General features: G+C 40.1%; 1 protein-coding gene across 4 annotated transcripts in view; it reads right to left on the bottom strand.

Moving 5' to 3' along the window:
- Positions 1-23,637, bottom strand: part of SYT1 (synaptotagmin 1) — a 361,419-nt gene that overhangs the window by 4,259 nt on the left and 333,523 nt on the right. For all 4 annotated transcript variants that reach the window (XM_086749733.1, XM_086749757.1, XM_086749742.1 and 1 more), the window contains exon 9: positions 3,624-3,757. In XM_086749733.1, the coding sequence (XP_086605859.1) occupies positions 3,624-3,757 (134 nt within the window). The remainder of the gene's footprint in view (positions 1-3,623; positions 3,758-23,637) is intronic.

Raw genomic sequence — 23,637 nt, 5'->3', positions numbered from 1 at the left:
TTAAAAATAAACATACAGTTCTTTTCCTGATTCCTTTCTATCCCATGATAAATGCACACAGCTCGTTATTACAGTGTGAGTTTCCTGAATTGGAGGAAGAAACATCCTGAAACACATTTCTTCCAGAAAAATCTTTTATTCTAAAGCATCAAGTTTTAAAATTTAAGGCTTTAAATATATGTACAACCTGGATTTCCTACTACAATGATTAATTTCAGTGCTTGTAATAGTATTATCTGTTAGAAGTAACTGACTCTTTTAAGCATATCTGCAAGACCAGGCTCATGAGGTTTATTTTACAGAGTCCATTCCCTTACAAGATTGTACAACTCACTGAGCCAGAGAAAGAGATGATTCCAACAGGCACTAAAGTATTTATATAGTTGCTGATGACAAACGTGTACATCAAACTCAAGAGTCTCTCTCCCCAGAGCACTCATGATAAAAGGCAATATCCTGAAGCAAGTATTTCTAGATGCCAAAATGATGTTTCAGTGTTGCTGTTTGCAATACCCTCACTTTTAATGTTGACGGTACCTCCCCACATGAACATTTATGTTTTAGATCCATAGTGCAATCACAGATATAAAAAGTAAGCATAGGACTACTATTTTATGGTACAAAAAAAAAAGTTGCCTGCTATACCTAGAAGCCTGGAGGGCTAGTTACTACGAGATTATTTTTTGTGTTTGTGTTAATCATAACAAAACAATGAGCCCTATAAACAAAAGACCCTTTTCCATGCCCTATAAACACAGCTAGCTCAGATGACTAAATCTGAGATGATTTTCACCCCATGGTCTCTGGCTTAAACCCACAGAGAAATGTGAGCATCTCTTTTCCTTTGTACCATGTACTAAAGGAACAGCTGCACTGCAAAACCCAACAAGTGCCAGTAGAAAGCACCATCTCTGCTACTAAATACTTGGATTAGCAGTTTCTTTGGTGTGATTAGGCATTCTTTGGCCTGAAAGGGCCTGGAGATGTTGCTACCTATGGAGGCACTCTGTCTTGCACATGGCAAAACACGTGCTTGATCTGCCTGTAGCAACAGGATTTGACTTCCCAGTGGTGTTCTCCCATTAACTTAAAGACATAATTTTCCTCCCTTTAAGAGCCAGAATCCATAGTCACTAATAAATTGTTGAAAATGTTAATGTTTGGCATATTTAAAATTACTTAGAGGTACTGCTGTTAGCTGCTTTCCCTCCATAAGCTCTCTTGTCTTTGCCCTCCAACAATCAAGAAACTTGTATAAACCATTATTTTTTATTTGACTGTGAAAGTTTGCTTAATTGCTTTTACATGAATTACCCAAAAGTCACAGTGATTCTTAGCATATTAAGTCTAAATAACATTTAAAGTGTGTTTTTCTAATGATTAAATCACTTCAGTAACCATAGTGAAAGAACTTCTAAATATAGTCTTTTATAACTAACTCCAAAATACATTGGCATATGACCAAAGTCCATAATTACAGATTTAAAATTGAGGCTATCTACTGAAGTAAATAGCTATAAAGTCATTCTAATAAACTTAGCCAAAAAAGTGCAAAATATTAAACTGCTAAACCGCAATACTTTTTAAAGGGCTTATATCCATCTTACAAAACTGACTTAGGAGTACAAGACAAAATGGCCAAGTACTACAGAATGCACCTAACCATGCCAAAGCTCAGATCTGGCAACTTGGAGGTGCCCATTCCAGTGCCCCAGTCCTGTCCCTATTAGGAAATCAAGACATTCGCTGCCTAAACTGCAAGACAGGATTGATCTTTTTTTTTGCCTCTGGGTCTTTGTTATAAGATTTTTCACAAGCACACAGACCAGCTTTCATGAAAATCAATGGGAATTAGGCCCCACTGGATTTCCCAGTTTTTGATTCCTAGAGTCCACCTGTACATGCTGTGAGGCATGAAGAAACTCCTAAATGGGCTAGACATGCATCTAAGTCACTATTCCTACTGCCTCACCTTGCCTAGTTCTATTATCTTTGTTGGTACAAAGTCAATAAAAAACAAGCACACAGCTTTAGTTGAAATGTAGGCCTTGGCTGCTGGGCTTCTCTCCAGTACAGTTGCTATCAAAATCCAAGACAGAGTCTCAAAACCCACACCACGCTCTCATCTGTCAAGAGGTATCTGTGTGTCCCTATTGCCTGGGAGTTTTCCCTGACAATGTTTTCTGGCTCCAAATTTGGCCCAAGCTATTTAAACTCTCATAGTAGCAAGACACCTAACTCCTACCTATTATCTCTCTTAGAAGCCACTTAAGGACTTTTCCCCTGACTGTTTTAATTACGGTAATTCAAACTGGGAGGCCCCTGAAAGTACACTTTCCACAATTCTATGATTCTATGGTCACAGAGCGCCCCGAGGCAAGTGGGAAGCCAACATGCAATTATTTTATCTTCTGAGGATATTTAAACCAATACATCTTGCCCTGCCAATGAATGCTCTAACAAGTGGGCAGAAGAACAAAATGGTTTAACACTAATGGTGAAGACTTAACAGAAACGGAGGAGGCCTGTACCAACCAATCTTTATGTGGTTTACGTTACTGAGATCAGACCAGAGACCAAAGCCTCTCCCTTTCCAAGCAAATCACCCAACTAACAGGTGATCTTATGCTCTGTGGAAATCCTATACTTATTATTTACGTAGAAATGATGTTGCACTCCCAATACAAGAGTACTTGCTTGAGACACTGAAGATACAGGTTCAAATTCACTTAAGGAGTGGAGTGAATTGGATGTGGTTTTCCCACATGCCTCATGAGATGGTTAAGAAGACCTCCTCTCTTGTAAGAAAAAGTTAGTTAATATCAGAAGACGTTAAATCTCACTCTTATGAGTGAGAGAGAATTTTTCTCCCAGTAGCCCAAAGATAGGTAACTGAGTCCCTGAAAAAAATGACATGATGCCTTCTCCTGATATTTTCCACTGCTAATGTAGGTGACTTCCAGCTCACTGTACTGACTTCTGAGGCCCTTAATTTTAAAGCACTGAAGTCTCCAGAAGTAGCACCTGGACAACTGCTGGAGCTCCCTTGAGGTGCCAAGAAAACAGGCACTGCAGTACTGACCCTGAGATTCTCAAATGTCTTTTTCCAAGGAGCACAGGAATCACCAAAAAAGTTTTAATGGGTGTGGTAAAAAACTGATTGAATTACGTGTTTTACTTAAGAGGGATGCTGCAGTACTTTCAACAAACAGGACTGATAAATGCACAGGGAACACCAATGTGACTAATGATGCCAATTTATTATTTTCAATAATTTGGAGGAAATTGCTATATATGCCTTTTCTTTTATCCCTGTACTTTTTTTTTTTTTGCTGGCACATTCCTTCACTGTCTCCCTGTGGATTTTTTTTTTTTCAGAATCCATTTCTGTTAACAGAAAATGTCAGTTACCCATTTCTCACTGATGAATCAAAGCTTCGTAAGTACTGTGCATTTTATCATTTCCCTCTTGAAGCAGTCACACTCATCTAATGTAGCACAGGGCTGGCACCTAGGTGCTAATGAAGGCATGCACACATGATAATTAACAAGATTCCTGTTACATATTTATGAGGGCTGAGAAATGGAATGCAGAGGGAAGACAAAACACTGTTTGACATTACCTGAATTTGCTCGAATGGTACTTCAAAGCTGAAAGACTCATTGTAGTAGGGATTCAGAGTGTTCTTTTTAATTGTAGTCTTTTTCTTCTTCAGCCTCTTACCATTCTGCATCAGATGGATCTTCACATAGGGATCTAAGTAATCAAGAGAAGAAGTAGAGCTAAGAAGCGTAGTTCAGTGTGTAACCTACAGATTTTAATCTTGCAAATTTAAGAGTCAATGAAAAAAAAAACCCCAAACATTTAGCAACAAACAGCCTGCATTTAAAAAAAGTCCTAATTTTCTCTATAGAAAAACTCCTGTATGATTGCACAGTGTTCCTGATGGAAAAAGGTACAAAACACTTATTGCATTATCTCCTTAACACTGTGAGGGAGGGGTAAATTCCCACCTAACTTTGTTCTGTAGCTCATTAACCATCCTGGAAATGTTTTTACTTTAACATTACTTATTTACTGCCAACAGCTAGAATAAGGTGCAGGCCATGGTATCGGTATAAATTACGAGGGTTTTTTTTTGCTACTCTCCATTGAATTCCCCTTGTTATTTTGTATGACTTCTGGTGGTTAAGGAAGAGAACTGATTTGGTACCTAATCAGGCATTCCTCTCACAAGCAAAACTCTCACGGATGTTACTGCTGTGAAGTGGCAACTCAGTGGTTATACTGTCAAGGGAAATTTTGCCTGCTTAAAAAAGTAGCGCTGTCAGTCTTTAATCTGTTACAAAAGACATGCTCCCATTTAGAGAATGAACTAGCAGTTCTTCTTTCATGGTAGTGTTAATTAGCAGTACCTTCACAAAGCTCAGTTATTTTTCTGTTTAAGTCTACCATGAAGCACCATTTGAAGAATCTCAAGCTCATCCTTTTCTACAACTTGTATGGTACTGTTACCAAAATTTGGGTAGGTACCTCCCTTGGCTTTAGGCAGCTGAACTGTGATGTAGGCTGAGGTAAGCCTTCCCTCTAGCAAGCTCATAGGAGCTATACAAAGTGCCAGCCAGCCACAAGTAATCTGTGTCATAAATTAAGAGAGCCTGAATGCAAACTATTAAAGGAAAAGGCTTCCCCCTTCCCTCTGGAGAAAAGGATGGGGCTACAGAAGAATAATCACAAAGTAACACTGAAATTAAATATTGCCACGATGAGCAAACCATGCTTTATGACTTTGCAATGAAATTCATGCTTGGAGTATCTGAGAAGAGTAATTGCATTCTGCTACAGTCAAACCATGCTTCACTGTGGAAGACCCAGGAGCTCAGGACAGTTAAGTTACTGGAGTGACTTAATCACAGGCCACAGTACCTCTACTGTACCTACAGTAATTTTGCTACAGCAGACATGGGTATAATAAGATCCAATGGCTGTGAGAAGGAACTAGACAAACTCTTAGAAATAGGCATATACTTAAGACTTCTGAAACAGCTGCAGTACCTCCTCAGTGTTTGTGGTGAACACTGCTACAGAGGGTTAAGATTGCTTCTCCCTCAAAACACTCAAGCTCAAACAGAAATTAAATCTGAGTAGGTTTGTGCTTGAGGCTAGACAGAGGATTGCAAGGGTTCCTTTTGGCTGCACAATGTATGAATAAAGGAGTAACATGTAAGGAGCAGAAACGCTAGCAAAAGGCCGACAGTGTTCTATTTCTTTTTGAATACTGAGTTCTACATCACTGCATACAGGGTTTTGAAGGTGGAAAAGAGGTAAATCTGGACTCCTTCAACATGAGGAGATACTTGAGAAAAGCTCATTTATCTATATTACTTTTGCTGAGGCTGCATGCTGAATGCACAATTGTTTTGACATGCAAAGTGATGTTTTAGGTACAGCTCTGTAGTCAAGGAGCCAGTGGTAGAGTGTTAAGATATGGAAATGAGATAAGATGCTGTTAAAATATAATTCGAGTAACTAGAGCGAGCTGGGAGGCTAAACAGTGCAGTAATACATTATTATTATTAAGGGGATTAGAACTGAAAATAAATGCAGTCCATATAAGTCAATCTTTTATTGACCTGTGCTTGTGCACAGATGATATACAGAGATTTGATGACTGATTCATCAAGCCCACAAAGAACTGTATAGTACTGATTTCTAGAGCGATGCAGATATACTCCTATCTTCATGAACATTCCATATTTTGGAGAAAAATATTTTGAACCTAGAATTCAAGTGTATGTGAATGCTCAGGGTCTACGTGTACATTCACTTTAAGTGATTTGTTTCTACTGACTTTGTAGATTTTCTGTCTTCATGCTGAAGACTGCTGATAACCTGACCCCTGATAACTCCTGGCCAAGGAACAAGGCCCAGAAGCTAGGTTTCTGTGGTTTCTTTTTCATGTCCTGATCAGCTTCTTATGTTTGTCTGTCTGGGGAGTTGAGTTAATCTCTGTTAAATGCCAGGTTTTCAGTAGGAAAGATCCCAGTGGTACCAGACTGCCATGGTAGTGCAGAACTGTCCGTGGCAGAGGTCTCACATGGAGTACAGAAGAGGACATATCATATGATACAATAGCCCAACTTTTTTTTCATCCAAGGGTAAAATTGCCATGCCAAACCAAATACAAATTCAATACTACCTAACTAAAATAATGTTCTTTCTTTTCTAGTTTGAGATATTAAATATGTTTGCTCATCACAAACCCACTGCAAATCGGAATGAGCTGTCCAGCTCAAGTGGATAGGCATTACAGACTTTAACTGAGCTTCTCATCAGATTGCACATCCACTTCCTATTTCTTGAAGTATCCTGGTCTCACCAAGTTCTCCCCTCTCTTCATTCTTCTGTGTCTCATACATGACCCCGTCCACCACTGCATTATCTTCAGTTACACTCTCATATCCTATGACATTATCCCTAACTCCCTCAACTCTCCAGTAATCTATCTGCTTGCAATCTACACAGACAACCTGACACCTAAGCACAGACTTTCTTGCGACTTCATGAATTAAGGTCTGAAAAAGACAGATTCTGTTCTACCAAGTAACAGAAGTCGAACTGCTTGGAGTCAATTAGAAGAAGGGAGGATAAGCAAAAGAAAGCAAAACCTCCGGGAAGTGCCAGTCTGCAGCGATTTTTCCGAGATAAGGTTTAGTGCTAATGGAAACATCTCTTCTCTCTACTTGCAACATAACCTCAGTGCTGGCACCATTACTTGTGCTGAGTAATACTTTAATATGCAAATAATCTCACTGAATAAGTGAGAGTAGTAAGGATGACAGAACTGATAATACAGCCCAGCAATGATAAATTGTCTGTTAAGTGCATAGCCTGGGCATAAAAGGCAGAATTATTTTGACCAAGTAGAAATGACTACATCTGATACCAATGAAAACAAATAAGCATTTCTCTTTATGTACTCTGGATAGTCATCTCATTCCAAAGTAAATCTGTCCTTGGTCAAACAAGTTGCTCCCCAAAATATTTATTTCTCTCCACTGATACAAGACAGCCCACTCGCTTCCATATAAACAGTTACACTGAAGAAATTTCAAGTTAGAAGAGGTGAACATCACCCTGTTTTTTCCTCCAGTTTTATTCCTTTCAAGTAAACAGGGATTTAGACCCACATTATACCTACAGGTATCTGTGGATGGACCTTGCCCATCTATCTGGAAGAAGGGAAGTTGCATCCAGAGCACTATGGATGTCCCTGTGTCAAAGGGAACAGAATGGCTGTGTGTGCTTTGCTTAATAATTCATGTTAAGAAATGTGTGGGATTAAATAAAATTCTGCTATTTATTCCCTTGTTAATAGTCTAGCCATGAATGCTAAAAATATGTAAAAATCACAACTAATTGTGCATTGTAGACTTTACAGCAAGGTCTCAAGGGAGGCTAGCTGAACAGCTTTAAAAGCACTGGGGGACTAGCTGACACATTTTGTTTTCCTGAACTTTGCAGTAAGATGCCAATACATTATTTAAAGGATAACTGAAATGGTATGTAATAGTAGGTAAAGAATTCTGGAGTCATTTGGACCCTGAGGCACATAGAGTACCATTAGAACCCTCTTAAAATAATTACTAGGGCATCATCATCATGTTGTAGACAAGATGTGCTTCATTATTAGAGATTTTTTTTTTAAAATTAACAGCTGAAAGAAAATACTACGACTCAAAAGAAGAAAATTGTGGCTAACGACAATATCTGAGGAAAAATGTGGGACTTGAGAATGATTGTTTATCAGTGGCATTTAAGACTAAAAATTTGTTACAGGGATCAGTAGTTAATGAAAAATAATTCTCCACCTAGGTAGGAGAGAATTCAGCACACAAATTTCCAACTGTACGGACCTTCAGCAGAAAAGTGTCAACACAGTACTCAGCTTGGAATGCGTGTGGGTGGAGCCTAATGGTTTAAAAAATAAAATCCTACACAGCCCCATGCGGTGGGATCAAATAAAACCCTCTACAAGCCTAAAGTAAGCCTAACATGATTAATAGGAAAAAAACTGAGCCAGAACAAACTAGTCATAGATACAGCTCAATAAAGTTTCATATGACAAAACACTGTAATAAGAACTCAAATATAGAAACCAAGAAGAAATATGGTGTCAGAATTGCCTCCAGCTGTATTTCTGTCTTCAAAATGCTTGGGATAACTGGGTGCTAATTAGCACATTTTTCTCTATCAGAAGAAAATTTATGCCAAACCCGTGCCAAAGCACACATCACTGACATTTAGAGCAAAGGTGTCAGCAAACAGTAGAGTTTCCATTCCAGGGAGCAGAACGAATTCCTGAAGAGCTCAACAACTCATCAATTGATCAAAATTTGAACAATTTTTGGAAATGCAGCCTTATAAATGCCTCTGAAAACAGAGTTAAGACTGAGGTGACTTGCAGGGTAGATCGTTAGTTCCATGCTAAAGAGCCACAACCACCTTCGCCCTGCAACTGCACAGCAGGGTGGAAAGCCAGAAAGACCAAGCCAGAGCCTTAGACTGGAGCAGAAGCCATGCTAGATTCAATATTGCACCCTTAATCTGTTCCTTTTCCGTGCAAACACCCTTCAGACAAAGCTTTTTTGGCTTTCAGGAGTGGCAGCAGGAAGAATAGCAATTTTATACAGCAAACAACTTTATTTTCTATAAAGACTGGGCCAGGGATGAAGGCTGACAGCATCAGCAATAGCTGCATGCTTACTTCTGCCTTCGGAGAGCAGCAGCAGCAGTTGCCCCAGCTGTGTTCTGGAAAAGCAGCAGGGCCCTGAGAGCAGAGCAAAACAGGATGAACTTTCCTAGGAGTTCCCACAGATTTGCTGATTTTTCCCAAGGATCATGGGACATGGTCCCTCTGTGGGCATATAAACTCTTCTCTCCCAAGAGAGGGATGATTCACATGATGCCTGTGGCGTCCGGGCCATGGATAATTTGCCCTGACTTTTTTTCTTCTGTTTATTCATGTAGGGATGAGAGGGGATAATTAAGTCTCGGAAATAATGAGTTTAGAGTGATATTGTGCCTGTATTGTCTAAACTAGTATTTTTCAGATGAATGGAAAGCTTCGAATGGGAAGCAAAGCCAGAGGGGGAAAATGTGTTATCTGGGGAAGAAACAATATAAGGTACAATTACTAAAATGGAATGGTACATTCTAGATTGCATAAAAGTTATAGTTTATATTCATTGACACAAGCTGTTGGGCCTTCTACTTTCCTCCACAAATGAGCAAATTAAAGTTGGAACATTATTTTTAAGGAGCAGCTGATGTCTCAAGGGAAATATTGGAAAACATTCTCATTAGAAACAATTCTTTTGGCATAAAATATAGGGTTTGTGGGTTTTTCTTATCACATTTCCTTGAAAACAAGATTGTTGATATTTTTTTTAAGTTTATTTGCTACATAATGTCCAGTCCTCAGCTAATGTTCACATTTAGCTACTTGGGACCTCATCATAGTTTCCATAACCCCACTGGGCTTGATGTTATGGGCCAAATCTTTAGCTGTAGCCTGTATTTGATCAATACAGAAGGGAAAGGTGGGTAGCAAAAGTATTTGCTGTAGATTCCTGTGTAGCATCCATGCCAATCCTTACCCCAGTCAAACACTTCTTAAAATCGCTTCAGTAAATGGGCTGATGATTGAGCGGCGTGCCTGGGAGATTCTCCCAACACCACCCAGCAGCATACCGGCCATGAACAGAGTTGAGAAATTGCAAGCAGCCCTGATGGTGTGCCAGAGTGGCCCAGATGGCTGCAAGCAGTTTAGTTAAAAAGACTCGTATTACACTTGCTAACATCTATGCCCCATGGGTGGACTGCTCCAGAAGCAGCACACACATGCATACAGAGCACGCTGCTCATTAGGCCCCTTCTTGCTCATATTACACATCACAGTGCAACAAGTTAGATGACTTTGGATTACATATTTCTACCAGCATCTCTAAAAGAAGATGCCTGTAAGATTGGCTAATTTATAAATAAAAGGACTTGTAACTTCATGTTCAATAACATTAGACAGATTCTCACAGGAAGAATGGAGTCGAATAATCCATTTACAGTGGGGAAGAAGGCGCTGGTATTTATAAGAACTAATGATAGCCTGCCTATAACACAAAAAGTTAAATGGAGAGCGTAGCAAAGCAGTCTCAAAATAACAACTCTTCACTGTTGTGCAGTTAGACGAACATCAAGTTGTTACTGAAACTCTGAATTCAGAGAACCAGGGAGCTCTGGAAGAAGGAGGTGCTGTAAAATCGACAGCGAACCAACGATTCCCTCACCCAAGAATCCCAAACTCAGGTTGCTGAACACATAGAGCTGACAGGGGAAATAGAAATGTTCACAGTGGCCTAAGAGCTATTCAGCCAGCTCTCAAGTCTGCAATTCCACCCACAGCGTTTCCAACTGGAACACAAATGTTACAGTGCCAGATGGGGAAAGTCGCAGAAAATTAAAAAAAAAAAAAAGAAACCAAAACTCTTATTTAAAAACAACACAAATTAGCGCTTATGAGCTTATGATTAAGTTTATTGCCAGAGCAAGAGCAGCTGATCTGTCTCTCTTGCATTGAAGCTGTTCATTTCAGCATAGTTACACACAGGCAAAACAAATAGTTTTCTAAAGCGCAGCAAATGTGTGTTGAACCAACAGGAAAACGCACCTTGAGTTTTGGCTGTGGGTAAACACAGAATACTCTTGTGGAAAAGCAAAGCAACTCAACCAAGCACTTCGTAAATGTTATTACAAGGAAACTATGAGCATCAAAGCAGTAAACCTTGCTCCCATGTATTTGCACCAAAAGGGGAAGAACTGACTGCTTGTGAAGCTTGAATGTAGTTCGGAGGGGGAAAGACAGCATGGCATTTTACACCTTTAACATACTGCAGAAGGGCTCCTGCAGTCTTATATAACAAATAAAGAAATAAAAAAGCATATTGTAATATGTCATGTTTGTATACAAGTAGAAAGAATACAACAGCAGCTAAGATGACAACATCAAATTGGTGGAAAGGTATTAACTGGGGCTGCTGATACAGGCAGACTCTCCAGTACAGGAATTCAGACAGAAACCAAAGCAAACTGGCAATACTTCAGGCAGCAAATTCCAGTAGATTGCTGAGTTTGAATTTATGTAATGCTTTTTCATGATACAGAGAAAAAAAATTTAAATTTACATTTATTAAATTGGTGGTACTGAAAAATCCAGAAGATAATACATAGAGGCTTAGAGAGATTCAAAATACTGTCCTCAAGTGAACTGGGGAAGAGAGATGAGGGAAAACACATTGACTGAGGAATAACGAGAGGCAGAAGAGTAGAGAGAGAAGCAGAAGCACGTGATATAGAAAAACCCAAACCACCCAAGGTTAAAGAGCAGACCATGTGGGATGTTCTAGCAGAAAAGAGGAGCTGGGTACATAATGATGTATTGCACTGGACTGTTAGGGAGTACCTTGAAATCCTCCAGATCTGAGCTGGCTATCTAACGAGGCCATGCAGAGAGGGCTATCAATATTTGGGGAGGGGGGCAGAACTGCCCTACCTCACTCTGAGGCATATGATGCTGAGTGGAGGCCGCAATTCAAATACCAGGCTGAAAAACAAACACGTGAGGGGCATCAGGTGGCAAAGGCTGGGGTTTGGAAGGGTCAGACACCTGGGTGGAAAGCTGCCTCAACACGTCTGGAAAAAGTGCAATGGAGAGGAATTACACTTCACTTTTCAAGCCTCCACTGTTTTCCTAAAGTTGTGCCAGCTTAGGGCTTTTTGGGTTTAGGTTTATCTATTTTGTTTTACAAAATAAAGCAATGAAATGCTGGCATTTTCTCTCCATTCCTCTTTTGCTGATGGTCAAGAGGTTAAACTGCTAATTGCTGATTTAGGAAATGTTCTTCAGACCGCTCTGTTGGCTGAAGGGATCTGAGCCTACATTTCCCGTATCTCAAGAGCGTGAGACAAAGTTATAACATATGAGAAACAGGTTCTCAGTCTGCTCTGCTGAGAACGTCGTATTTTTCATGCTCCTTTCAAATACTCAGTGGAGCGAAGGACTGGTGCCAGGTCTCCCTTCTTTGGGTGCCCTCGCTCACCGTGCCTGTGTGATCATCACCTTTGGGCCTCTGCTCCTGTGGGCATTTACTGCATATAGCTATTTGCCTGCATCCTGGATGACGGTGGGAAGGCACCTACTTTAGGAGTCCCAGGTGCTGCTGCTGGGTGCTGGTGTGGCTATCAAGATTTTACAGGACTGAAAAAAACCCAGGGGGATTTACAAATTTTGGTTAGTCAAGAATTTCTGTTTGCACAGCGATGTTTCTCTGGGCTTCCGAGCTTAAATAGCTGGGATGACTGTCCTGCAGAAAATTACTGTGCCACACAGAGACAAAGGCAAGGACAGACACCCAAAAATAACTGGAAGAAAGCAATAAAAAAGGGATTTCTTTCATGTAGTGAAAGGCTGTTCTCATAGAAAGAACCGACTGAAAGAAGTAATGCCAATCAGAAAGAAGTATCGATACCTATTAAAAAAGAATATTTTACCACGGCCAAGCACTGAGGCACCTTTACTTAGGACAAATGTTGTGGAGACTGTGGTGCGGTAGGGAGCAACCTTCCATTTCCATTTTCTTTTTTTGAAAGCAGTTGACACATTTTTTTTCCCTTCACCTTTAGTACACTTCAAATAAACTGCTTACTGATACCAAACACATGCCTCTTTTGGTTACTCCCCTGCCTCCCACCCCATGGGTGCCAAATGCACCCATCACAAAAACCCAAAAAACCAAACCCAGTAGCTGTGAGGTAAAACAAGTCCAGATTTCAAACTGCATTGATCACAGATAGGAGTTACAGTTTTACCTGATAACAAAGAAAATCATATTGGAGTGAGTGGCAGTATTAATTCAAAAGAATTAACCAACCCCGAAATATACAGAAACTCTATTAAAAACAAAAATTGGTCTAAGTAGTTTCTTAGCAATTTACTGTAGCAAGAAAATACATTTCATGCTACAGACTCTTCCCGTCAACATTGCCACAGTGAGGTTTTATAGCTTGACTGCACATCAGCGTGGTACTACTGTGTTCTGATTGTCTTTACATGGAGAAAAGCTAATATACCCTGCTGAAGGGCAATCTGCATCCTCTCCCACAGAGGGTTAGAAGCAACACACTCAAAAACACAGGCAGTGATAAAGGCTGCCTCGCATAAAAACACTGAACCATCATATTGTTTACACGTGAGAGTTTTTTTTAAAATTCAGCAAATGCAGTTATGACCATGTGTTTCATACCCTCGCAGTGCAAAATAATGTTAGGTGAGTTGGGAGGAGAAGCAGTGGATAGCAAAAGCAGAAAAGGAGAGCAGCAGGCTGTTATTATCTATACGCGACAGAAAGGGCAAGAAACACGCAATTACTTTAGCCCATATAAATGAGTCACCAGAAAGGTGCAAACCAATAATAATTCTGCTGCAACATAATTCTGCTGTTTGTAATAAAAACTTATTGCTTCTTCTTTATAAACTGCTCTTCTCATTCAGGTAAGCTTGCAGTCTTAGATAACATGAAAGAGACGTGTTTTTTGATTCAGATGATTAAACTAGAAACAGCACTAAGAGCTAATACTGCAGGAATGCTGCAGTACAGAAGGAATAAAAAAAATAGTTTTACAACATCAGTGACTACCAGTAAAGCAGCCTGATTTGAAACCTTCACAGCTGAGAAAAGAACACTAGTTATGCTTTATCAAGGTTGATATTTATTTTAAGAGCATATAAAGACTTTCAAACCACATTTCATTCATCAGTGGATGTATACAAAGGGAGTCTGTCAGCATCCAATTTTCAGTCTCAATTTGAAATAATACTCCTAGTACTTTTTCTACCTGAGAAGTTTATATTTATATAAAGATCAGTTCTCATTTTCTTTTCATTATTTTTCTGTTAGATTCGAGCTTTAAGGAAAAAACTGTAAATGTTAGTAAGGAGCTACATGATTGTGGTCTTGCTTTTTGCCTACAAAACATGCATCCAGAATTATTTGGAGAAAATACTTAACAGCTCTCTTTCTCCCCCTGTCTCCTGCTTCCCAACACATACAGTGTCTGTTAAGCAGGATCTTGGAAAATTTTCTGGGTATTCATATAGGCTATTTTTGGCACCTAATTTTAGTGTGATTCAGCAGATCGAAGTCTTTACTGCCTCAGCACATACACCAACAATCCCACATAAGAAATCTAAAGCAACCCATGATACAGATGCTTATTTGTGCCTGTTTAGACACTGAGGCCACATGAAACCTTTCCCCACTCTCTGCTCAGAGCGAAGGCTAAGGACAAGCCCAGTCAACGTGCTTCCTGGTAGTGAGGAGGAGACGCCCGGAATGCTGCAAGGCAAGAACTGCATCTGCTTGGGGAGTGAAAGGGGCCATTCTGGATGGTGTTTCCTAATACCATTGGGAGGAACAGCTTTGTTTTGGATTAAATTTAACCACAGTAAGGAAAAGAAGATCAAAAGCAGATTTTCTTGGGATGGGCAACATCTTCACCTCAGTCTTGGCATGAGAAGTTACAATGTAGGCTAAATTTATCAGTAGTTTCAACCGAGTTCAGCTAAGTTATATCTGTTTTTCAAAAATGACAGTTGAGTAAAAAACTACTTTGCAGGATCACCAAAAAAAAAAAAAGTTTTGAAAAGCCTGAAGGTCAGATTTTTAACTTTGGTACTTGCAGAGGGAAGGCTGGGAGGCTGCATGCCTGCACACATTCCTGTCAGTTCCAGATAATGAGAGGCAGTGACCTGAAACTTAAGGCAAATTTTTCCTTAGAAAAGAGTATCATCTAGATTATGCCCACTAAAGAATTACAGAAATGCCGAAGTCCTTGGTAGAACAAGCAATTTACCTTGTTAGTTTGCTCCAGACAAGTTACAAGAAAGAACAAGACCAGGAGGTATTTAAGGGCTAACATTCAAGGTAGACTAAAGAACAACTGTTCAAGGCCAAGAGCATCTGCGGTAAGAACGCTCTGCTGCTGAGAACATTATTCCTGCTATAAGACAAGAGAACAGACAACTTGACAAACGGCATCATTAGGTGAAAGATGGAAGTATTTCTGATAACACGACCAATAGCTCATGACCCAATGTACCCAAATCCTTCTTCAAATTCTCCCAGCCATTTAATGGCACAGATGGGTATTTGACTGACATGTTCACCACTTACTGTGCACCGCTTTAGCTTAAAAGGCAGTCAAACGGGACACAACCTATCAGAAATCCAAAGGTACATGATAGTTTTCAGCTTGGATACCTGCTACAAATTTATACAGCAGATATTCAATTTGGTACAAAAGTAGTGGAGCGATCTGATCTTGTGCTTCACTGACAAACCAGATTGAATCTGGGCAGCTCAGCATAATTCTGCATGCGACTCCATTGAAACAAGGTCTTGATGCAGTCTAGCCAAGGGATCACGATCTGTAATAAAATCAAATAACCCAGGAATCCAAAAGGTACATATGAATTTCAGAAACTCTTTGGCTCTTCAGAATTGAAAATGGGAATATTTGAAAAGAAAAGCCCGAGTGTCTGTGGTTATTAGATGAGGAGGAGGAAGAGGAAGAGGATGACAGAGGAGTGAAATTGATGTGTTTTTATTTGGAATCAATAGATTTAAATCACAGTAAAGGAAAGGCAGGTGACACTGCTTCCAAGTCAAGGCAGTACTTGTTTTGTATAATACAGAATATAAATATTTTCAGTGAAACTAAGCTCAAAAAGCAATACACTTTTCCAGCAATGTTCACCAAATTTAGAATAGATTTTCAAATGTATTAAGAATTTGAAGTTGTAGATAGGTTCATCTTCAAAGGCACCTAACTCCTGTTAGAAATCACTAGTAAGAACATGAAGCAATCAATTCCCCTGGAGTCCCAGCCTTCAGCTTTCTGGAAACTCCTATTGAATATTTTTCTGCATTAGTTAGTACCTAGGTGACAACACGCCTCTGCGAACAATGAAAGTCAAGACAGTCACTCAACAGTAGTAAGAAATAATTTAAATTCTTCTTGTTTAATGTGCATGCCAGTAACGGCAATCAGCAAGCAATAATATTAAATTTCAGAAAGACAAAAAATTCTCCTGTCAGAAATGAAGATCACAAATGTTGAAAAGAATGACCTAAGGAGAACTGAGGGTTTGCTTTTTTTTTTTTTTTAAAAAAAAAGCCAGATTTAGCGAACAATAAACTTGCCTTTCTGATACCCTCAGGAGAGAGAGACAAGGAGAGAGAGGGGGAGCGCCTCCGGTTAGCTTGCCATTAGCACAAAGGAAAACAATTGCAGAGCTTAGGGAGGATTTAGCTTTAACAAATGCTTATCACAAAGTCATGTCACTGCAGTCTATTGTTCTGTATTTGGAATGAAATTAATTTCTAACTCCATATTAACCTTTTAGAGACCCGGCTTGGTGGAGGAATTTAATCCTTTGGATTTTTGGTATGTCGCCAGCAAAGGCCATTTTGAGATTTGGCGAGTTTGACAGTCTATTACCTGAAGAACACTTGATTAAAAAGGAAAAAAAAATATAGAAAATCAGTTTCCTTCCACAATGGACAACAGATATTTCAGAGCACTGAAAAGCTGGGTGTGTTGAATCAAACAGGTAAGAAAACCAAAATAAATGGGGAAATCCTAAGTTTTTTTTTTTAATTTCCATAACATTTTATTCCTCTGCGCTATAATTAATCCACTGATACTGTGACAGCATGCTTTCAAGCCATACACTAGTATAACAAAAACTTTATTGGGATGGAGAGGTGTTTTCCAAACTTATTCAAAAATATGTTTTCTGATGTGATAAAGGAAGACCATTCAGCTGGGTAATAGGAAACAATTTGTAGCCTTACCGTAAAGTAAGACAAAAGCGGTGATTTAGAGAGCAGTGAAAGCAGGAATTTCAGCGCATGTGGGGAAGCCCATTTTCTGGTCTTTATTAGTCTTAGTGCAACAACTGTCTTTGTTGGTCTCTGCAGGAGTCTCTCCCTGCTGCATTCCAGGAGCCGAGAGGAGCCCTCTGGAAGTCAGACAAAATCTGCTGGCGCTACCATATTAGGAATCAAACCGAGTAGTAAAAGCCTCTGGCTGAGCGGAGATAAATCAACAGGGAACGCGTTTGCCTTCCAGTCAAATGAGCAAAGCAAAGGGATTGAGGAAACAAAATAAATAATAAGTAAAAAACAAATCCTAAGCAGTAGGACTGACGGCTGCTTTATCTGTTTTTACTTTTATCGTGTTTCCTACTGAAGTGTAGCTCGAAAGTAATTTGCAGATATGAGCAAATTCTGTTCCTTACATTTATTTTTTTTTTTGCTGCAGAGTGAAATAATCCCAAGATACATATCAATTATCAGCTTCAAATGTTTTTAACACATTCTTTTTGGCTGGAAAGGCATCATTATACTGCACGCTGTAAATTGCCCTCACTCTATTGACATAAATTTCAGTTTACAGCCAATCTGGTCCTTCCACCAAGACTTCCCCTAACCGTAGATGTAGTCACTCTCCCACTGGTGACCAGCCTTGCAGTCGATGGGCAATCTCACCTGAAGTACAGGCTTCGCTAATGATTTAGCTCTCTGTGTGGAGGCAGAACACAGAACTTGCACTTCTGTATATGTGCATGGATGCATTTTGAGCACTGTTTAATAGAGAGGGTCTGTAAGGCAACAAATTCATAGAATCATAGAATCACAGAATGGTTAGAGTTGGAAGGGACCTTCAAAGGTCATCTAGGTCATCATCTGCAAGGAGCAGGGACATCCCCTTCAGGTTGCTCAGAGCCTCATCCAGCCTGGCCTTGAACGTTTCCAGGGATGGGGCATCCAACACCTCTCTGGGCAACCTGTGCCAGTGTTCTACAACTCGAATTGTAAAAAATGTTTTCCTAATATCCAATCTAAATCTACCTTCTTCTATTTCAAAACCATTACCCCTCGTCCCATCACAACAGGCCCTACTGAACAGCTTCTCCCCATCTTTCTTGTAGGCCCCCTTGAGGTACTGGAAGACCACAATAAGGTCTTTCCGGAGCCTCCTCTTCTCCAGGCTGAACAGCCCCAACTCTCTCAGCCTGTCCTCATTGGAAAGGTGCTCCAGCCCTCTGATCATCTTTGTGGCCCTCCTCTGGACCTTCTCCAGCTGATCCATGTCCTTCTTATGTTGGGGCTCCAGAACTGGACACAGTACTCCAGGTGGGGTCTCACCAGGGCAGAGTAGATGGGGAGAATCACCTCCCTCGACCTGCTGGCCATGCTCCTCTTGATGCAGTCCAGGATGCGGTTGGCCTTCTGGGCCACAAGGCCCATGAGCATTGCCGGCTCATGTTGAGCTTCTCGTCCACCAGCACCCCCAAGTCCTTCTCCTCAGGGCTGGTTTCGATCCATTCTCTGCCCAGCCTGTATTTATGCCATTGGTGAAAGGATGCAATTCCATGTAGATGTGACTGAAATCTACAGATTTTATATCTGCTGTGCATGAGTGAGGGCCAGATCTTCAAGGCACATCAGTGCGTAGCCTGTAAAATGTGGCAAAGTCCTACTCCTATTGCATGGCATTTGGGAGTCCAAACTCAGCGTAATGAACTGTCCTGTGAAAGCTCTCCCGCTCTACTCTCAGCATTACAGATGCTGTGAGATGGTGGATGCTCCCAAGATGCAGGCACTCCAGATGCCATCCCAACAAGAAGGAATGACCACTGGGGTTTGGTGCCTGGACCCATGCACCAGCCCCATACATATGACAATGTGCCATATCCCTTCCTGCTCCTCAGCAGCCCATAGCACAACCAAGCCACCTTCTCTCACATCGCACAAGTATGCATGCCACTGCATGTCAGCATGCTTAACAAAATCAAGGCATAGGTAAGGTTTCAGTTTCTATTCTGAAATCCATCTGACGTTTGGTTTTGGCATCTGTTATTTCACAGAAAGAAAACAGTCTGGAGAGTAAGAAAAAATAGAGAACTGGATACGTTGTTGTGCAACAACAGCATTTCACTCTTGGTAACCTTCCATGTCACTTGTGATAGTTGTCTTTGGTTCCAATGGGCAGGGAACTGCCATATCCGTACGTTTTTCTAACCCTCAGCCATTAGGCTCCCATGGCATCCCTTGTCTCACACGACCAAAATGAATGGGGTGGTTTCCCCACAGAATTTAATTCAAAGGGTTGTAAAGATAGTGGCAGAAATCATATTTTGCTCATGGAAATATTGCCACCTCTTCTGAGAGGAGAGGTGGTTTGTGGAAGGTGGTAGACTAACAATAAAAAATAAGACTATATAAAATGTCTTGCTCAGGGCAAGACAACCAGTAGGATTCTGTTGTCTTGGTACAAAAATAAGCAATGGCTGAGGGAGAAATACAATGGTAATCATGGCTTTCTATAGCTTTTGAGACAAGAATAAAGCTGCAGTTTTCTAATTATATAGTGTTCACCCTCTAGCATGCCAATTTCCTTGTTATCTTTTCTCCTTTCTTGCTAAGGTATTGTAGTTGCATACTGTTGTCAGCTCCAAGCGTGTTGATTTTCTGAAAGTCAGTCTTAACTATTCAAATACCCACAAACTATATGGACATTAGTAAATGAAAACTGTGCGTAATACAGTTGAAGTTGCATCAAGATACTCCTATCCACCCCCAAAACCAAAGGAAGGAAAACCAGGATCTCTCAGGTCATGACACCAACCAGTGGTGGAAGATCTGAAACACACTTTCATAGGGCATCACACCATGAAGCACTCACCACCAGTGGGAGTGTGGAAACTGAACTCCACCCTTGGGCCTGATTGTTCCTCTGGTTAAAGCTAAATTCAGGCTGATTTACCCTGAAAGGCAACGTGGTGGTACCCAGAGGATGCAGTTGGATAACTCGGCCTACAACCATCTTGCTCTTAATATGAGTTCATTTTTCCTTTTTAGATGGAGTGATCAAGGAGGTTGCATTCTGTTTTCTCAGTGATGTTTGTGGCTGATAAGAAAAGCTGATGTGCTGGGTGGGAATTTAAGGGTAGTAGGGAACGGTGGGGTTTGAGGCCCTATTCCCTTCCATTCCAGGTTACCGGACTTCTATCTATACTATCGATTTAAAAGAGACAAGCAGGGCAGAGTTTTTACAGAAGATCTAACTTTGCATTAAGTTCACTAGATTTTCCTTCGCAAGGCAGTTACTACATATTATGTCATAGATATTGCACACCTATAGAGAAGTATTGTTCAATTAAGAGTTAATGTCTTATGAGTGACAACACAATATTAGAGTTGCAGATTGCAAAGAAAAACAATGAAAATATGTGAAAAATACAGCTTTCATACTGCTACAATTTTCTGTCAATTAACTTTTCTTCAAATCGAGTAGAATATAAACTCTGAGTCTTACTGGCACACATTTGGTATCTTGATTAGATTTTCAGAAAATAAAGGCTTAAAGTGTCTTTAAAGCTTTAAAGCAAGGTCTATTATACAAATTTGCCTACAACATGTTATGCATGGCACTGCAGCGTTTCAGATTTATTTTTCATAGCATCCATCTCAGTCTAACCATAGCAAATTCCAGACAGGGCTGTAAGCAAAACCCACAGCAGCTTTTCAAAGGCTCTGCGTTTTCCTGCTTCTCCTGGAATTATCAACGCCTTTGTTTCATAAACTTTTGAACTTGCCATAAACATGTCTCGGTATGTTAAAGCATTGTCCTTCACCCAACCTCAGACTGTGAAAATACAGTAGATTACAAAAAGATCTGACATTTATTTAAAAAAATACCCACATACTCCAATTTTATATGTTTTACTTTTTGTAAGTAAAGAGGTGACTTTGCCAACCATTTCTAAAGGATTAAAAAGCCTGCTGTGTCATCTCATATATCTTCGTTCAGTTTCTAATGCAGCCAGAGAGCACAAAGGCTGAGAAAAAACCTTTTATCATTTGCAGTTATCGACTGGGCCAGAATACAGTATTAGGTACCTTAGAAACTTCTAGCTGAAACTTCTTAGCTTTGAAAAATGGCTGATCTCCTAAGTGCAGGAAAGCAAGCAGCCCAGCTTCAAAAAGGTTGTTATTGTTATCCAGAAACCTACCACATTTTAGGGAAAAAATGTTGGGGGCACTTTAAATAACAGCCTATTTTCTACTACATTGCGACAATAGTCCAAAAGTTTTTGGATGTTCTAAATCACTTTGCACACCAGGATGAAAGTTTCTTTGGGAGAGTTTTAGCTGCCTTCAATGCTAAGGTCTTTTATTCTGAAAAATATATATCAGAAGGCAAAGGTAATTTAAAAACTTGTTACTTCAAGTAGAGTGAAAGTTAAGTGTTTTGTCCTGAGGCTCTTTCTTCAAGATGCAGCTGATCTTAATGTTACGGGTTTCCAGAAAAATGTAGGTGGAATCCTTTTCTCCTGACAACTGTCAGTGCACCATGGCATTCACAAACTAGAAAGTCAGAGGTAAAGGCTGACATTAAACACCAGAGTAATGCCCCAAACTAAGTGCCAAGAACTCTGCAAAACAATCATACAAAATTCTGTACTTATATATATAGACAAATGTATTTTTAAAATATTTCTACTTGCTTATGATTCCTGGGGTTAGGTTTGCTTTTACCTATGTCTTCTCTTTCAGTATGGATCACAATCCAGACCTTATTCTAAGGCATTAGGCTTTTTTTTTCTGACCAGAAATAACCCACGGAAGAACTCTGGCATTGGTATTCATGCCAGCAACCAGCTCCTGTAAAAACTGTATCATTAGAGAAGTGAGACTGCAAAATCAATTGTATGCAAACTTTAAGAATACTAACTGCTGCCAGCTCCTGTGATTTTATCACAATCCCTGAGATATAGGCTATGTTCCTGTAAGTCTTAGTTTCTTGGCATTATGTTATCATGGCAGATTTTCAGCTTGCTTTTCAAATAAAAAAAGAACTTCTCTAACCCTCGCGTCTAGAAATAAAAGTCTGAAAGCATAGAATCCAAAGCTTCAAATCAGGAATAATTTATTTATTACTATCTACAATGTATTTATTTTGAAGCCGAGAGCAAGAATTTTGAGATCTGGGTTTGGCAATATTGCTACTGTCCTCTACTTACCAGCAGCATGCTCTAAAACTGAGCCACCTGTGACCTTTTGTCTTATGTCTCCTCCGTCTTAGTTCCCATTGTCAACACGCAGTGATAAAAGCTTTAAAAGCATTGTTGGGAAGGCCTCTGACTGGTAATTTTGCCTGACACTTCTCTCAGGAAATTTTCAGAACTGAGTGAAGTCAGAATCAGTCAAAATAGTCTTCAGAAAATTCTTGTTAGTGTCCTCCTTGGAGCTCGGACGGTGGCATCACTAAGACAGTGGACTGGGTAAAACATCAAAACAGACGTGGGAAAACAACCAGAAAGGTACTGGTTGACTCACTATCAGATCAGCATGAACTCATCCACACAGGTGTTCTCACCATTTTGATAAACACTTTCCTAACTACCGTAGTCTGTGTTACACTGTTCTTACTGTTGGGAGAAGATTTATCACTAAATTTCCTGTAGCCCTCTCCCGGCTTTAAGTGTGATAGAAAGCTCCTTTTCAATTATTATGTAGGTTTTCTCCTGAGGAGAAAACAAAGCAATTTAGAAGACTAATCAGACAAAAGCAGAGTTTTGAAGTGCTGGACACAAAAAACCCTCCCTGCAGTTTCCACAGCAAAATAGCTGTAATAGCCATGTAATTCTCAGGTGGTGTCTGTTTATTTTGCTTTGGTTTTATCGAAAATCAAACTTTGAGCTCTGGGAAGTCGGAAAGAAGAGTGGCACACCAGAGGAACGGATACAGGAGAGCAATGACTCAGTGCGTGTCCAGTGGCACCTCAGGCAGCTGGCCTCACACAGTCACGAGGAGAGCAGCACCTGAGTTATGCTCTTCCGCTGAATCACTTGGAAAGAATCTGTCCTTCTCTACTGCTTACAAAGGGAGATAAGAGGGAAAATAAAGGCTCTGTCTATAGTTTGACTATTGTTCTAAAGATTCCTGACTACTCTGGTATCCCTCTCTGGTATCCCTCATCCTGACGTGAAGTGCTCATGCGACCTCTGCATTTTATCACGCTCAATTACAAAGACTGGGTTTCTTGCCCCGGGTTGTTAACATAGGTTAAAGATTTGGATCACTTTAACCACGTCTCTCCTGCTTTCTCTTTATGTTCTGACTGCAGAAGGTAACTACCTCATATCTGTTTATATTGTGCTCTAAAAATTCGGATCCATCTCTTGAAGAGACTTTGAGGGAGCAGTAAATATCTGAATTATAGTGTTATTGCCTTGAATCATAGCACAGGACATTTGACTTCAACGGATGGTTGCCCATAACTGCAACCCGAATCGAGACATTTCCTTCCAGAATTCAGTGCATAAGCTCCCTTGTTGTTTATTTTCCATTGGATTTTATTTGCACATGTAAAAGGAAAGTAGGAACACTGTGATCAGCCAATCTGATCTTTCGCATACATGTGCACTATTTCATCACACGATTACTCCA

This window comes from Chlamydotis macqueenii, chromosome 1 (genome assembly GCF_036417535.1).
Source record: "Chlamydotis macqueenii isolate bChlMac1 chromosome 1, bChlMac1.mat, whole genome shotgun sequence".
Lineage (NCBI taxonomy): Eukaryota > Metazoa > Chordata > Aves > Otidiformes > Otididae > Chlamydotis > Chlamydotis macqueenii.
Note: the sequence above shows the minus strand (reverse complement) of the source record. Positions and strands in the feature narration are given on the sequence as shown.